The 18,522-nt window shown below is 40.4% G+C and overlaps 1 protein-coding gene across 7 annotated transcripts in view; it reads left to right on the top strand.

The window, feature by feature from the left end:
* Positions 1-16,072, top strand: part of SPHKAP (SPHK1 interactor, AKAP domain containing) — a 102,789-nt gene extending 86,717 nt beyond the window's left edge. For 5 of the 7 annotated variants that reach the window (XM_075761072.1, XM_075761066.1, XM_075761067.1 and 2 more), the window contains 6 exons: positions 250-3,979; positions 7,407-7,586; positions 9,470-9,556; positions 11,549-11,601; positions 11,686-11,870; positions 14,505-14,804. In XM_075761072.1, coding sequence (XP_075617187.1) covers positions 250-3,979; positions 7,407-7,586; positions 9,470-9,556; positions 11,549-11,601; positions 11,686-11,870; positions 14,505-14,648 — 4,379 coding nt within the window. In that variant the 3' untranslated portion in view covers positions 14,649-14,804. Of the gene's footprint in view, positions 1-249; positions 3,980-7,406; positions 7,587-9,469; positions 9,557-11,548; positions 11,602-11,685; positions 11,871-14,504 lie in introns of all 7 variants that reach the window. The other 2 variants (XM_075761070.1, XM_075761068.1) reach the window with 2 other exon arrangements.
* The last annotated feature ends 2,450 nt before the right edge of the window (positions 16,073-18,522 follow it).

The following is an 18,522-nucleotide window of genomic DNA, read 5'->3' as shown; positions in this document are numbered from 1 at the left end:
GCTATTGTTAATACTGCAAGACAGCCATGGCAATGCTCACAGAAATTGCACTTGATGTTAATTCACTCATATATTTCTTTTTAATTTAGAAAATGGACAGCCACTCGTATTTTTAAATTGTTGCTCAAAGACAAGGTTACATGGCTGTGCAGTAGTTTTACAGAGCAGTAATGCGTTACACAGTGCAGCCATTTTCTTTTTAAAGTTACGGGATACTCTGCAAAAATTAATTTATTTTTCTTTTACTAGGTCATGAAAAATTAAGTGTTTCAGAAGCATCTTCAGATGTTAAAAAAAATAAAGGAAAGGGACTTGAAAATCTCCACTACAGAAAAGCCAGGCTGCCACTCATTCTTGAGGGGAACTGCATTAATAAAGATAGTGCAGCTACTGGAGTCTCTGAAGCTGTAAATGTTGTGTCTGAAGATGGCATCTTACAGCCTCAAGATAAGTCAGACCAGGAAATACTCTGGCAAAAGGAATTAGCTGGAAGAGCTACGTCATCCTTTAGTACTACTAATTTGACTAGTGATGTTGAAAATTCCTGCTCAGCGCACACGTTAGAAGATGTCTCTTTAACCAAAATGGCTAAAGAGGAGCTGGGGCCTCTGTATGACCCAACAGCAAAACACGACAGTAAGACAGAGGGAGAGGATTATGCGGGTATCAGGAAAACTGATCTTCCCTCACAAAATGAGCGGGTGACTACAGGTCAGTATGCCACAAATTTAGCAGAATCTGTTCTGCAAGATGCGTTCATTAGACTGTCACAATCTCAACCCACTTTTAATGAGGAGGCTGCAGTCAGCATCTCCGTAGGAACCTCCTGTAAGACAGAAGACGTATCTGCTTCCCAATCATGGAATGAACTTCCAAAGATTGTCATAGTGCAAAGTCCAGACAGTTGTGAGAATATACCTGACTGGCCAGGGCCTGTCTTCCCCAACCTGTGCCACTGGAACGAATCAGAAAGTTCTGCTGAAGTTTCGGATTACTTTGAGGAAGAACATTCGAACGGACATGGCCAGAGCGCACTGGAAGTGGCGCTGGCTTGTGCAGCAACTGTTATTGGAACCATTTCCAGTCCCCAGGCTGCAGAAAAATTCCGATGGGATCAAGAAGCCACAGACTCTAAAAGCGGAGTGGTTGATAATGAAGATCTACACACAGCATCTTCACAGCTACTTGACGACTATGCTGGCACAGAATATTCATTTCCATCTGCGCTGTGTGGCATGACTCAAGTAGCAAGTGCCGTAGCCGTCTGTGGTCTGGGGGAAACAAAGGAAGAGAAGTATCCTGCAACTTCGAGTGGACTTCTGTCTGCTGCTCAGACTTCGGCAGCCATTACTCTTCATTGTAGCATAGCGATAGGAAGCAGCATGGAGAAACTAAATGATAGCATTGCAGAGGCACTTCTCAAAGAGGCATCAATAATTTTGACAAAACCCAACACATACAAAAATGTAGGGCATTTTATGGAATCCATAAATGGAAAAATTATTGAAACAGCAGCAAGGCCGCGGATTCCACACACTGGTGAAGTAATCAGGGATGAACTTGCGCAAAACTTATCCAATATTATTCTACGACATTCTATTGAAGAGGTCAGGAAGAAGAGACAGCTACATCCCCCTTCAGAAAATGGCTCAAGTACACAAGACATTTTCACGGAGACTGCAAACGAGTTACTTTTTAATGTAATATATTTCACTTGCAAGAAGATGAATGACATAAGACAAGTTGAAGAGTGTTCTCCTCTCTTTTCTGAGGGCACAAAAGCAGAGAAAGTAACAAGAGCAGAGGGATGGTCAACACAGGCAACAGCATGTGGAACTTCACACAGCCCACTTGATCACTCTGCTGTCAAGCCACTTGGTACATTCTGCAGCACTAGCAAAGATCCTGGAAACCTCACAAACACTAGGAAAAGTAATATGAAAGATGTAAATAGCAAGGAAAGTGCCACACTGAATTCAGAACCAACAAGTAGAGCTACAGGACCTAGCACACTTGTTGCAAAAACATCTCCCAAGAAAAGGTACCTGAAAAGAACTGCGCGAGACTGTAACAAATCCCCAAATCAAGGTAACAATCATCAGAAGAAGAAAGACTACAGATCATTTTCAGACAGAGAAAATACCTTTGCAAGCAATGAATGCAGGCATGGTGTTCAAGAACAGCTGTCTTCCAGTGCCACCATGAACGCAGAAAACCAGGCCAAGCAGAAGTGTGAGGCTGTGCTAAATAATGATGTTCAGGTTAGCTTGTCTTTATTAGGAAATCATGTCTTGCTTCCTTCTCAGCCTGTGCTACAAGTGAAACATTCAAGGGATAAATATTGTATAGCAGATTTTGCAGAAGAATTGGCAGAAACAGTTGTCTCTATGGCAACAGAAATAGCTGCCATTTGTCTTGAAAATTCAAATGGAAAGCAACCCTGGTTCTGTGCATGGAAGAGAGGCAATGAATATCTGGTGACCCAGGGTTTATCATGCAGAACCATGAAAAGGAAAAAGGAAACCCATGCTAATGGTTCAGTTGTTCGGAAGCACAGGGCACCTAGACTTAGCGAGATCAAAAGAAAAACAGATGAGCATCCTGAGCTAAAGGAAAGACTGATGAATCGGGTAGTAGATGAATCTATAAACCTTGAGGACACACCAGATTCAGTCAATATCTTTGCAAATGAAGTGGCTGCCAAGATCATGAACCTCACTGAACTCTCCATGGTTGATAGCATCTGGCAAGGTCCAAACCACCCCAGGAACAGGTTGCACTGTGAAAGATGGAGCCGAGCCAAGGCCTCAAGCTGCGAGAGCATACCGGAGGAGGACTCAGATTCCAAAGCCTCTTTCAATACCCTAGGCCTAATGAACACCTTTGGTCAGCCTGTGAGCCAGACAAGTTCTGTCTCAAAGCAGTCTAGTTGTGAAAGCATTACAGATGAATTTTCAAGATTTATGGTGAACCAGATGGAAAATGAAGGAAGAGGGTTTGATTTATTACTGGATTACTATGCAGGAAAAAATGCAAACAACATCTTAACTTCTGCTTTGCAACAGGTAGCCAAGAAAAATGGTCATCTTAATGTAAGACCAAGTTGCCCATCCAAACAGTCCAGCACAGAAAGCATAACAGAAGAATTTTATAGATATATGCTAAGAGAAATAGAAAAAGAAAATAAAGATAACCTATCTTCCCCTCGGAATTCAAAGGACTGGTGCAGCAGTTTGCTACCACCCTCTCTACGATCACCTTTTTGCTTTAGGCAATCGTCAGTTCCTGACAGCAGATTGTCAGGCTCTAGGCTAACAGTTAATGTCCCGGTTAAGGCAAAGTCATTAGATGGATTTGCTCACCATCACCAAGATTCCTTAAGTGTACAGCCAGTCAGTACCGTGGCTTCTGCAGGTCTTTGCAAGTCTGACTCATGCCTGTACCAAAGATGCAAGACTGACCAGATTACAGATATGTTGATTCACGAGACATGGGCAAGTTCTATTGAATCTCTTATGCGCAAGAACAAAATCATAGCGGATGAGGCAGAGGCAGACCAGTTTCATAGTGATTCCCCACCGCATGTGGAACAATATGCAAACAGACTGGCTGCAAATATTGTTGAAAGTGGTAAAAATCTAATTGTTGTCCAGCAGGATTCCTTTGATTATACAAGCCGAGAACATGTGCTGGAAAGCAAACATCCCCAAAGCGCAACTCAGATTCAATCAAAACCCAAAAGAGATGGAGTAAATTTGGATAAGAAAAAAGAGCACATGAAGAGCCCTGGATGCCTCCCTGCAGGTCAGCACAGGGAAGTGCCTTTAATTCAGATAGAAACCGATCAACGAGATGAGCCAGATAAAGACTCTGAGTCCCTAACTTCATGTGACCCTTCTGGAAAGGAACTTCAAAGCAAAGAAAAACCTCCAGAAGCTTTTGATGGGAAACACGCTGTTTCTAGTTCCCTGCTAAATAGGTAAGCGACAAACCAGCAAATCAGCACATTGCTTTGGTGTTTGTTTTAATTTCCCAGTAAATATTATTTTGATAAAGGAATGAGATAAGAAGAGAAGCGTTTTTAGAGAAACAAACAGGTTAAGTTCTGGCTACAGGTTTCTAATGGTATAAAATCACCCAATCATATATCACAGTGCTGATTTCTGGAGCAAACTTACATTGAATATGAAAATATTATGGTTCTGAGATTCAAATCTAATACTGCACAAAAAAGTAGGTTTTTCCTGTACAGATATTTAAGTCTTCCATAGTCAAGACAGGAAAGATGAGCAAAGTTTGAACTTTCATTTAGCGTTGGCTGATATCTCAATTAAAAAAAAATAAAACTAAAAATCAGTGCTAGTGTAAAACAAAAGATAGCAGAATTTGACCTGTCGTTCTCTGCTACACTTGTTCACATAACTAATGCTTTCGTAATGTACCTAGAAACAAGACCAGGCTTCCGAGAGCTTGAAGTTTTGTGTTTACAATCTGGAGCTACAAGTAAAAAACATTCTTTAGTGGAAGAAATAAAATAGTATTTAAAAGTACCCCCCACCTCCTTTGATTCGAGATTTCTTTGTTAGAACTTAGATAGAGAAGAGAATAAAATTTCATTTCACGGAGTCTATACCGCAGCTTGCCACCCTCTCCTTATAGCTGTACTCCTTTTGTTGAGAAATCTGCAACTTGCTTTGGTTAAGGCAAAGGGTAAGCCCTGCAGTATGAGAGTGCAGTGCAAACGTAGAGGATTGCTGTGGATGCTACGAGGTTAAGAACAAGACTTTCTCTCAAGGCACTGCCTATTTTTAACTATACTTCTTCATCGTATCTGTTACTTTAATGGTATCTAAGCTGCCAATCACTTGGAGCATTGCAACACCCCATTATCTCAGAGTGCTAGAAAGAGTGCAGGTGCTAGTGTCAGAAACCATTTTGTAGCTCATTTTATTCTAGGCAGTGCTTTGTTTTGGCTTTTGACAAAGCTCTGCTTGAAGTGAGAAAGCATGTACTTCCCTGTGTATGGTAGTAATTAGGTGGATAATTATCATAGTGTTGCTATTCTTTCATAGTGACTCTCCCCCACTAACCTTCCTCTTCCTTTGAGCGGAACCTGCTTTTAATAAGATACATTTAGAAATCTGCCTATTTAGAATCTTGACTCTTTGAAAAGGAAGTTATTTTCATATGAGCCCTTTAATAACAACTTTTCCTCTGCCTTTGATGCATAGTTCCTAAAGTGGCTATGGGAAGTTTAAAGCAGTAGGATTGGTAGGGCAGAATTGGTGCCCAGAGGCTACGCCTATGTGAACATTTTGGTTCAGCATTGCAGCACAGTTCTGAATCGGCTTGTCTCCATTTCCATGCATCGGCTCCATTTGCAGCATGCAATGCAGATTTCTTTTAACGGAATCTCAAAACAGAAGCTACGTAAGCGCATACCAGATGTGCTGGTACCCCTACTGGGAGGGCAAAGCTTCCAGTGGTTCTTCACATGGATATGAACCATTTGTGGCATGGCTGTCTGGACCAAGTCTAGGTTGAAATAAAACCCCAAAAATATATTCAAGGTAGATATAAAAACATCAGCATCAAGTGCTTTGATCCACTGATCCACTCCTACCTCATGAAATTACTTGCTAGTGCAGATACAGGCACATAGGACTCCAGGCAAAATATCAAGCAGACATACAGTCAATTAGAAAAAATAAAATAATAAATAATAATATTAAAAAAAAAAAAAAAAGCCATGCGGGCCTGAGGAAGAGGTCTTCAGCAAGGAAATAGAGTTATTTCTTGTGCGTAGGCAGTGCAACAGACTCAGTCCTGCCACAGATACACAGAAACCATTCCAACCGACTGTTCAGAAGTCAGGAACTGTCAGTTCAAAGCATCGCTGGTCTGAGATGTAACTGCATAACGAATGAAACAAAACCTGAAGCGCGAAGTAACAGCCCCCACAAAAATCTCTCATGTTTTGGACCAAGTATTAGGTGCTACCTGCCCTGTATTAAAAATCTGAATAACACCACTACCCTGCCACCTGGCTGCTCAGTGCCTTCATGCTACTACAGATGATGAGTTTTGTACCCAAGGGGTCAGGGATGCAAGTGTAGTTATTTGACAGATGTTGACTGCCTGGTAGACCAGCGGCCCTCAGGCAAACAACTCCCTTTCTCCCTGTACAGGAAGCTCCATCTCTCTTTAACATCCAACATTACTGCAGCAACTTCTCAGTTGTCCTGAGAGTGAGAGCATAGCAGGAGGAGATATCCACAATGATACTATCTCAGTATATTCTTAATCAAGTTAATTAGTTGGGAGTAATAGAATTTTTGGGATGATCTCTTGCTCTAACTGAAGGCAGGCACCTCAGCCATAACTATAGCTAAAACTCTGAGGGTGAGAACTTCTCTAGAAGGATCCTGCAGAGGATTGCCAGTACACATTACATTGTTTTAGTCACAAAGTTGCAAATGCAGACCATCCAGTAAATATAACAAATTACAGTTTTGCTTTAATTGTTATTCTGGTGCTGCAGGGATATAATTAACTCTTTATTATCGTCCAAAAAGAGGGGTTTGGATTATTATATTCTGCGTATCAAAAGTCCCAGGGTAAAGATCACAACGTCCAGTTTGGCTCTGAACAGTTACCATAAATATAGTTTTTACTTTTTGTTTGTGTGTGCATTTGTGGCAGCGTGCATACTTATCTCTGTATGTGTGACATGTCAAGCATGCAGAATTACAGAGCATTTTCCCCTTAATCCTGTATTTTCTAAACTCTGTCTGGGCTCCATATTCAGTCTGGTTTCTGACTACCTGCTGCATACCTACCTAGAAAAAGAATGTTTTGTCCTTCCCCAGCCTAAGCAGCAGAGATCCTAAGAAGTACAGAAGGCAAAGAATTGTTAGGGATTCACAACCCACAATACTCTCCTACTATTCCTTCTAGACCTCTTTTGGATCTACAGTGCTAACACAGTAGAAAACCCTGGCAAAAAACTTACTCACCCTTTAGTAGGAAAGGGATTTAGTGCCAATATGTATTTCCAAGAAATGCTGTCATTCTGCACTAACATATACCACGTATTTCAACCACTGAAGTGCATTAAGCAATAGGCCTATGCAGTGAGCAGTTCTTTTTGTACATGTAAAATCTTTTTGTACAAGTTAAACCTTTTCTATGCTGCTTGTAACAGTCATAAGAAGATCCTTTTTTAAGATCTCAGACCATATGTTGAGCTGGACTTCGTGTATAAACTATAAACTTGTCCAGTCTCTTACATCTGTATAATTTTGCAGCTGGGTTGACTTTAATGAGCAGCATTGCCTGAAGATGGGTAGCACCAGTTTGTTTGCCTATATTATAATATTGCTGTGCCTTCCTTATCATCCTACCAGCAATAGTCCTCAGAGCAGACCAGATGCTGAAATCATAGGAGAGACAAAAACAGCTGAAGAATTTCCAAACCATCTCAGCAGCAGTGAAGAAAGCACTGGCAGCTGGTCCCAGCTAGCTAACGATGAGGACAACCCCGACGACACAAGTAGCTACTTACAACTCAGCGAGCGATCCCTGAGGTACCCATATTGTCTGTTCTCAGTAATCAACCAAGCCAATGATTTGACTACCATGCATCAGGAATGAGGGTCAGCAGCTCAAGATTTAGTCAGAATACTAGTCAGAAAGCCTAATGACAGAGTTCATATCTTTATTTTGTAAAAAGGGAAAAAAATTAGCCACGTTCTAGTTCCTAGCCAGCTCTTTTTGTTGGTGAGCAGCTAGATTCAGACAAAGAAAAAAAAACTTCCTTGCACCATGCAAGCAGCTCAGTCCTACAGTGAAAGGGTCATTGGACAAGCTGTTATGGTCTCCTTTGATTTATTTTCTGCTATTTGCATAATGTTTATTTGGGCATCTCCTTAGCTGAGATTGATGAGACCGCTATTCCCACTGGATATCTGTGCATTTAGAGCAGAGATAGAGCCCTGATCTGCTTAGATTGGCACAGGGGAGCAGATCAACAGAGGATGGCCAAGTTACTCCTGAGCAGGCATAAATTCCAGAGCTCCCATTGCAACGTGCTGCTTTTTGTTCCTGTTCAAGTCAGGACATGTGTTTAAAGATGTTATCTAGTCCTCAGAGTTTATATCAAGTGATGTTAGTTTGCCTTTAACCCTTTCACGAATTCAAATTGAGCAAGGTTTTTTTCTTCACATGCTCTTACATTAGGTTTTAAAATATTGTTAAGTAATTACATCTTTCTCTTGGGTATTAAGACGACAAGAAGGGAAGACAGTATGGTAATGAAGCAGGGAAGAGAAAGAGTCTCTGTCAGAGAGCACTGTTGGCTAGCTGAAAAAACTCTGAAGAAAACTTGTCTGTCAGTGTGGGTGAACATTCATCCCATTATTATAGTATCAACCTTTAACAAGTCCTTTGTCTGAGAGAGCTAATGTATTGTGCCTTTTGGCTCTGCATTGAAACAGAAATTGCTACAGCAAGTCTGAATGCATGGCGTGCTGACACTGACTCAGAAAAACCTGATGGCGAAAGGAACTGTCTAGTCAATCCTTCTAATGTAAGGAAAAATACTATTAGTTGCTTTTCCAGTAAAAATTAAGTGGTTCAAGCTGACTCGCCACACGGAACTTGTTTGTGCTAATTGACTCGCAGCCAGCAAATTCACAACCTGTTCATGAGACTATTACAATATCGGCATAAACATTCACTGATAAATTTATAATGATGTTATAAAGTGAACTGGTACTACTTTTTCCAAATATTCTCAGATGTAATACTTCATTCTTATGAAGAAGCCAAAGAGAATACTTCTATGTATTACTGGTCTCAGTGAGCACGGGCTTTAATTAAAATCTCAGTCTTCCAGAGTAGTCTGAAACATAAGGGGCCGTCACTGTACCTGTGGGTTCCATCAGATCCCCGATAGTATTTGAGGTATGATGTAATACACTGAAACTGCTGCTGGTTACAGGCATGGAGTCACCCAGCAGGTAAGTAGTATGATGGGCAACCAAATGCCTTGCTGTAACTCACCATGTTCAGAGGTATCTGAATCTCTGCAGGTTTTTTCCAGGACATCTCTGTACCTGATAATCCTTCTTTTAAAGGAGTCATGCAGACTGTTTTTTTGTTTGAAGCCAAACATTCATTGCATAAGACATTAACAAGAAGCTGGTCCACTTTTTTTTTCCCCTCCAGTTTACTGCATCACTTGATACATGCTCCATCCAGAACTATTTTAATAAAAGCCTCATTATTTTGAGCAGATTAGTGTGCTTCATTCTGGGAACCACTTGCTGAGCACAATTGATTTTATGGAACTCTGCATAACAGGGGGCAGCCTCCTCCCTTTGCTTTGTACATAAATAAATTTTAAAAAGATGTATGGAGACTTGTTCAGTGCAGCTTGGCACTAATATTTAAACTTTTGCTTTGTCAGCAATGGCAACAGCAGTACAACTAGCAGCCTTGGCATTATGGACCTGGAAATTTATCAGGAGAACATGCCATCTTCTCCTATGATTAAGTAAGTAGTCACTGAAGCGAGACTTGATGTTTAGTCTAATTTTAACTGCAAATCATTTACACCATCTAAAATGTGCCAAGCCCTGCTTTGCACCTGCTGCTGAGCCTGCCGTTAGCTTCAGAAAAAAGCACACGCAGGTGTCTGTGCCGAGTGACAGCATTAGACAGTGACAGATTACAGGAAAGCCCACCCAGGTGGATCTCTCAAGAGAGTATGGATCCAGCAACCACTCTGCCTAAAAGACAGTTTTATGTGGTATCAGATTCCCATTGTGTGAACTTTCTTCTCCCAGTAACTTCAAATATTTTCAAAACCTTACTGTAATGGCAAGTAAGTTTCAAGCAAATCAGCATCAATTCAAGTCAAAGGAAAAAAATACCATAGCATTCTTTCCAAGAACAATAATATTTTGGCCCAGAGTACATCTTACCTATTGTTGCTGGGCATGGCATAAAATTATCAAGAGATGTGCAAGTACCTGCCTGAAGATTCCGGTACCCTGAAACCTGGTACAACCTGCCAGCTGGGGAATGTCCTGAGGCAGTCAGGTCAGGGCCATGCAGAAGTGTACGGATTGTACATCACGCATTGAACATGGGAACTTTGGGAAGTCTGTGACATCAGAAAATCTTCACAGCTCATTACCAGACTATACTAGAACTGTCCTGCTTTCGAGAGTCTTTTTTTGGTAAGAAATCTGGGCATTCATATTTCTGTAGAGTTACATGCATTCTCTCAGCTGCCGATGCAGAGACTAACCATGTTAAAGCACTCTCATCTTCACAGCAGGCAGTGATACCTCCTACACACATTCGTAAAGATGACCCCTCTCCCTTCTATTTCCGAGGACCAAAGGGATACATTTCTGACTCTCCTTGTCAGCTTTCCAGGGCTATTCTCAGGTGTTAGCCAATAGGCGTGAGAAGTTTGTACTTCCACAAATCACGGTCAAGGCACAGAGTACATCTGCTGTTCAGACAGAAAACTGGAAAAAACCCTGGTGGGAAGAAGTTATTAAACACCTAGGATTCTAAGTCAGGACAAACCATGCGGTGCATGCTGCCATTTTATTGTTTCCTCTCACGTCATGCAGTAGCCATCTCACGAGTATATATAATCTCGATTGTTTGAAGCCTTGGGGGAAGATTCTGAAATCCTGTGAAGGAGGGTGGTAAGAGTAGTGTTCTCCCAGGATAGAAACAAAGCCTTACACTCGTAGCATTGCCCCCGAGTGACGGCAAAATGGGAAACGTCAGGAAACGTGTACTGTAAGTGCTGTCCCTCCAGGAGCAATGAAATGAATGCAATAGCTGTGACATCAATAGCAAATTTGCAGTCTCCTGGCACATGTACATGAGCATGGCTATCACCTTCAGAAATGGAAGCTGAAGCAGTGACTACATGACTGGAGTTTGTTTCCTGTAGTTTAAGAAGGGGATGATACCTAAGAAATTAAGAACTTTGGAAATTTTTGCAAGGGGTAAACAGAACTTGTTTATCCAAACAGCTACTATATTTAAACCCAACAGTAGGTGAAGTCATTGATAGGCATGAGTGTATCTAACTATGGAAGATAAAACAGGAAAGCAGGACTGGAAAAGATTCAGCCAGGGAGAATAGCCCTGCAAAGTGCAGACATTGGAAGTTCAGTATTTCCCCCCCCAGGTTATGAGACTTGCTGTGTCTTACCATAACATCATTTGCTTGTCATTATGTAAACTGTAAAGATAGACAGATCCTGGTGAAATGTGATACACAGTGCAACCAGTACAAGTACTTCATCCTGTTACAGGAATAATACTGCAATTCCCATAGCTTGTCCTGATTTACAGATTAAAAAATATATTCAGCATTTTATTATTTCATCCTATGTAACTTTTTTCTTGCAGTTTTCTAGGTCTTACATTGAGGGAGAAGTTTATCCATCATGAAGCAATGTTGTAGACTGTTCCTAAATATCACTAATAAGCTTTGTTGTTGTTTGTTTCTAAGTGAATTAGTAGAAGAAAAGGTTTTCCTTAAAGAACAGGCAGAAAATACAGAGGGTAAGTTGAACCATATCAATTAAAGCATATGATTTGAAGTTAACACAAGTAATTGCACTGTAACTGGTGAGATTATTTTTCCAGAAAGTACTTCTGGGCTTTCAGTGGGAACAGCCAATTGTCAAAAGAACCTACTGGTGATAAACTTTGATCTGGAACCAGAATGCCCTGATGCGGAGCTGCGAGCCACCCTGCAGTGGATAGCCGCTTCTGAACTTGGAATTCCAACCATCTATTTTAAGAAATCTCAGGAAAACAGAATCGAAAAGGTAGTATTTACAGAATCAGGCATACTATTAATTCATGTTAATCGGAGTAGCAGTTATGATTTATTGAAGTTGCCAAGCTTAAAAACAGATGTAGAAATATCTTCATTACAGCAAGATGGCAATGCTACCGTTTATTATGGAAAGGGAGGAGAGGATTAAATGTGTCAGAATTTAGGCTATGTGAAATATTTAGTAGATTGTCCATGGCACAAGAAACAGAGGCTTTGGAGAAGGCCTCATGGTGATTCTATAACACGCTTTGATGAATCCATTCACTTTTCCATATTAATGATGCATGAATTATCAACGCCCAGGGCAGAATTAACAGAAAGAGCCCTTTATGTGGCTGCATTGGAAAGGTTGCAGATAGCTCACACGGAGTTTAAGCACGTAGCTTAAAAAAATAAAGGTAAAAATCACTTGTGCGTGGACATCACACACAAAGTTCTGCTACTTGGTGACAGTAAGAGCTGACTACGATGCGAGATGTAAATTGTACTTAAGATTTCCAGCTTGGAAATTCCTTAGCCCTCCTGCAGGTTCTGCCTTGCCTGCAACACGGATTAGGGCAGCCTCAGGCAGGTCTGAGCTTGTGCCTGGCTGTGCATAAATTGCTACAGCGGGGGATACAGCAGGGTACTGTAGGGGCCAGACAGTTCCTCCTGCCTTTACGCGAGATCTACCACAGCCAAGTGCATTGGCTTTAGAGTCACTTTGTGCTGGCAGAAAGAGATTGCTGCTCACCGGGGAATGGGCCCACTGCTCCAGCGTGCAGAACAGACTGACTGCAAAATAAAGATAACCTGTACTAGCTCAGGTTCGCTGTCTCAGAGACCACCACTACGAGGCTTCTGCACCAGAGCTGATCAAAAGTTCAGAGGACAGGCAGGATGGACCTATCTGTGTCGGCATACACTTACGTTATTGCTACCCTCACAGACAGTTTAACCCGGCAGTGACCAACCAGTGTTTCCAGTGGAGCCACCTTTGCAATCACACACCTGGTACTTGGAAAATTAGACTGACACATTGAAACATTTTGCATCGTTGTATGGAAATTATGAAGTGCCTCCCCTGGCTTAGCAATAAAAAAAGTGCAATGTGTGCCAGTTCCCTTTGCTCCTGGTCAGATGTAGCTCAGCCTCTGCCAGCCACCACTTTGAAAGCAGAAGTGTTTCCAGAGAGAGGCAGGCAGACACAGGCTGCCAGAACTGAGAAGTCTCCCGAGGTGTTTGTCCAAGCCAGAGCACCAAAAGCAGCACTGAAGTCCACAGCAGCCACAAAAAGTGCAGCCCGTTTCTGTTCCCGATTAGTCACTGCTCCGTTGTAGACGCCACCAAATGCCACCTACAACATTTTGGGAATAACCAAAACAGCCTTTTCCAAGGTCAGCAAGAATGGCTCAAGCCTGAAGGCTTACAAGAAGTGTCACAGTATTCAAATCAATTAATGAAAAAAAGTATTACAAATCAGTATTTTGGTCTTTTAAAATAATGTCTATGGGAAGATCATTTTGAGTAGCAGAGATATTGTTTGATTTTCTTGAGTACATGCATTTGGGAATCATAAACATAATTTAAAATGCATTCAGCAGCAACAGTCCAAATTGCATCTAATTAAAGAAACAGCTGTCAGCTTTACCCATGTGCTTTGGCAAACAGTTAATTCAATTGCAAAAATACACTAGAGAATAATGAAGCACATCCTGCCTACAACAGTGGTCTTGGAAATCGCGTGCCTATTAAATATCATTAAAATACATATTAGAAGTTTAGGCTTCAGTATGTAAATAGCAAACAGATACACTAACTAGAGATACGCAATATTTGCTTGTGTGGTTTAAAACTGGAAATGTAGAAGGAGCAAGCTAATTGGATATTGATTGTGAAATTCAAAGAAATGAAAAGCTTTGATTTTCATTTATGTGCTTCAGAAAAAAATGGGACCAGATGTATGACCCTATGAAGCCCATTATTAAGTACAAAGTGGACAAAATTCAGGATTTTTTACAGCTGCTTAAAAACATGTATTTAACCTCCGGTTTATCTGGAAGTTAAAAAAAAAATCAAATATAGATCCTCTCTGTGATTCAACAACAATTGTGGCAAATGTCTTCATGTGACAAGTTTACCCAGAATTCCCTCTCACCAGTGCTGTGGGAACATTTAAAATACTGAGATACACATATGTGGAAATATGGGAAATTAAATATAAATTAAAACACAGCTAATGGTAATGAAGAGGGATTTTTTTTTGTTCTTTAAAATGGATAGTCACACTTCCATTATTTGACAGCAAATTGTCGATAACAATGAAAGTGGTGATCCTTTATCAAGCTCACTTTCACTGTTCTTACTTTCATTGCAAGAAATAAGAAATAATTGATGAGAGCAGCTACTTCAGAAAATGTCATGAGATCTGCCCAGTCTTTGGGGAGGTATGGAACTTCAGAAGTGCAGTTTCCTAAACAGAAAGAACCTTTATGCTGCTGCGCGGTGAATTGCGTCCACTCACTCGTACAGCAGCACATTTACAAAGGATGGTCGTACAGCAGAGTGTGTGCATTCAGTTAACAAAACCCCAGCAAAACGTTAACCAAATCCTAAGCATGTTTTGTTTTGGGTTTTTATTTAGTTTTTAGATGTCGTGCAATTGGTTCAACGGAAGTCCTGGAAAGTGGGGGATATCTTTCATGCCGTGGTGCAGTACTGCAAGCTCAGTGAGGAGGGCAGAGAGATGACACCAAGCCTGTTTGATTGGCTTCTCGAATTAGGTTAAGAAAGCTCACCTGTTCAGCATTTTTGTTTTATTCCAGTTTAAATAAGCAGTGGTTTGTGTAACACTCTGATTTCTGAACATCGCTGAATAAAATGAGCAAAGCTGTACAAACTCTACAGAAACAACACACGTCTGTTCCACGACTGAACAAGGAGCAAAGTGCAACCAAGGTGTATTGTATCTTTCTGTATCACGAGGGACTCTTGCTATGTTGTGCTATAGAATGTACTGTACGAGGAGGGGATGGATTTTTAGCCTTCTGAATTAATGGACTACACCGTAAAGGCTTAATTAAGTATCTAGTATGTTCCATTTTCATCAACTTGATTACATCTCTCAGCTAAAATGGGATAGTACGCTAATATTCAGTTTTGAGACACCAATATTTGTACAGTTTAACTCTTAGAACCAGGGTATGTCCCGTGATTCCTAGAGACACTCGTGTCCCAAGATTTTTTATTTTTTTTTTTAATATACCCCATAGTCTGCTGAGGAGTAAAAACTTTTGAACACTTAACACCTTTGCAGTTAGATGACACAATAAAATGCTGCTGAAAACACCTTTTAGGTTTTTTTCATGTGATTATTTCTCTTCTGTAGCTATTCCTTGTTCCTGTCTGCTTCTCAAGGAAATAAAATCTAATTACCCTTAAAATCTCATTCCTTTTCACCTGGAGGCAGCACAGCTCAGCACAGCCACACCCGGTATACCCCAGAGTAAGCTCCGAGTCAGGGCAGCAGGTTTCTAAGCCCCGTCCCACTGCAGACGGACCTACTGCGTGACCTTGGATGAGTCATTTCACCTCCGTGCCTCAGTGTCCCTACCTGGTAAGAGGGAGTAATGATAGTACATTTCTTACCTAAAGTGCTTCTATTTAAAGCACTGTGTAACATGCTACATATCAGTTAAAAGCAGTGAAAAAAGCATTGTTTTAATCAAATAAATTAATAAGGTGAAGAAATTCATATCTGAACAGAGTACCATCTCCTCACAAAAATCTTAACGTTAATTTTTGTAACTTATAAGAAAGCAAAGTGATTGTTAAAATTTCAGCGTACTCGTTCCTTTTGGATATAAATGTTTGGACTATATGTGATAGTTCACATTACTATATAATTTATATAACTGTTTGATAAGATATACTATGGTATCGTCTTGTTGAGATAATCTGTTAGTATCATGCACTTCATGGTTCATTCTCTTAACTCTGCCAAAGAGATTGGGTTTGAATTTAAAGGTACATATAAGTTATCACATCACAGCTCTTCTGCGATGTTTCTTTGAAAATATTTATCTTTCATCTCCTCCTAACCCAAATAGTGTAATAGAAAACCTGCCTGCTTTTCCCAATAAAGTATTTGAGAGATGTTTTATTTTCCATATAACAGTATAAGCTTCTGTAATATTTCTTGGGAAAAAAAAACCAAACCTTAACCTTTTGCACTAAATATTTTTGGAAATTTTGAAGTAGTTTTAAATAATTTATGAAAAAGAGCCATATTCTCAATTTTCTCTTTAAAACCATTCCTAAACTTGCATGATTGCATCGCTCATTTGTTAAAAAATACAATTTGTTAGTGAATCAAAATCTAATGTGGAACATTAAACAACATGAGTAATTCTACGTCTGCTCTGCAGTACGTACACAACAGTGAAGGTCGCTTTACTGCCAATGATAGATAAAGGTCAATGTATCAGGTACGTTGAAGGTAACTGCAGTCATGGGCCTGCTCCTGAGAACTGCTGAACATCCATAACTCCCACCCGTGAGTGGCAACTCTGAATGCTCGGCATTTCTGAGCCTGAAAGTTAATAAAAAGCACCAAGTATTATAGACTCAAAGCGCTTTGAGTTAATAAATGGGAAAGTGTATTTATTTTTAAACCAAATAGTTAGTTGTCAGTATACAATTTTTTGCCGTGATAGAATAAATGTTTACTTATCCTACGAAGCACAAATATCATGACAGAGTTGTAACAGTGTGATGCAGTTTCTCTGTACAGTAGTTCTTAATGTTGCAATTTATTCAGAAATAAATTTATGTTATCATGTGTGTCCTCTTTGCCTTTTTTTGATCTATTAAAAAATACTTGCCTGCTATCCCTGTAGCTTCTTAAAACTCTGCTTCTAAATGAAAAATCTGACCAAAAGAAGTCAGAGCAAGCTCCAGGTCCTACCTCAGTTTCACACAGAGCTGCACGACACAAGGATAGGAATGTCACCACGAATCCGCACTCTGACTTTCAAACTGTCAGGGAAAAAAACCCCACCACTCCATTGAAATAAAAAGCCCACGTGAGCTACTTAATAAATAAAACAAATCCCAGCTGAGAAGGAAAGCTCCTCCATACTAGCCAATTTAACAATTCTAATTCAAGGCAAAGCCATTCCTAAGCCTTCGCTAAGTATGAGGAAACTCATCGTGTAACTACTTCAATTTTTCAAACCCACTCTAAAGCCAGTCTTCCCGAGGAACAGACCCTCCAAAAGCAACTTGCAGCTGTACAGCATTTAGCAGGATGGACAGTTAAATTAGCTGGACTATCAGACTAATTAAAACAATTTGCAGTAAAGACAGGTCTGGCTGATGGATACTGTGCCCTCCTCCCAGCTTCAGCTGAAAATTAGACAATAAGGTGCAGCAAACTGGGAAATACAGCCAAGCAGGATATATTTCATATCCTTTCACTAACTGCCCAGGAAATGCAAGTGCATTGGAAGGAGATGAAAAAGAAATTCTCACAAAATGCCACTTTTTAAAACACAAGTGGAGATGAGTAGTATTATCCTCACCTACTCAGAAAAGAATTTGAATCTCAAGAGGTACAAAAAGCATACGTCAAGAGGCCAAGTACACATCATCTGCTTACATGGTAATCCTCGTCCTCATCTCGTAAAACGTGTTCTGTCCTGGGAATGTTACGTGATACAAGCTAAGGGCTTCTTTCCCAGAAAAACAAACTTGTATATTCACAGAGGTACATACTGGAAGGATTCAGAGGTCTAAAGGACAGAAACAATACAGCAAAGCTGGTTTCCACTGTGACAGTCCTTACTGGAGCACACGTCGGGAGTCTCCCAAGGTAATCCTCTTCAATAAGGTCCCAGTGAATCAAGATTGCCAGCATTTCAGGGTAACGTTGAAAGCCATGTCCCACTCCAACCACCCAGCGATTAAAGTGGCAGCTTGGCAACTGTAAGGTGTGTGGAAGCCAAATGTTTGGCTAAGATTAAAAAGGCACCAGACAATGTAGTTAGAGCACACACAACAGGCTATTTCGGTTGCAGGGACTGAAGTGGAATTAGAGAAAGTGATCAAGCTGCTACCAGACACAGAATGGTTTCAGGATGATACATCTATTCTACGCACTCGTAACATTTATCTCTATAATTTATTAAATCCACATATAGGTAAACCAAGGTGCAGAGAGCCAAACATCAAAGCATTTGTACGATGGTACCTACAGTACTATTGAAGTTCTTATGAGGAGCCAGGTCAGCACACTTTGCAGAAGTGCTGTGAATCACACCAGATGTGAAAGTATTTCACATTTGAGCAGGAAACCTGGATAACTTAGCCTGAAAAGCAATTTTACTCACTCGGTGAATCTAGGGAAAGTCAGAAATAGAGCCTAGATGGCTTCCCAGCCCAACAGTTAGTCTATGAAACCTCAACTCACAATTTTGCATAAAAATAGCACAAGACCTCAAAGCCAAAGGCTACTACAGATGTTTGATTCACTGAATCACTAGCATAAGAGAAAAATCATAACAGAAAAGACATCAGAAAATAACCCAACCTGAAAGATTAAGCAAAAAAAAAAAAAAAAAATCTACTTCCTAATTGCAATCCAAACTTTTTTACTTTGTGAT

Source organism: Balearica regulorum, chromosome 9 (assembly GCF_011004875.1).
Source record: "Balearica regulorum gibbericeps isolate bBalReg1 chromosome 9, bBalReg1.pri, whole genome shotgun sequence".
NCBI classification, from domain to species: domain Eukaryota; kingdom Metazoa; phylum Chordata; class Aves; order Gruiformes; family Gruidae; genus Balearica; species Balearica regulorum.
Note: the sequence above shows the minus strand (reverse complement) of the source record. Positions and strands in the feature narration are given on the sequence as shown.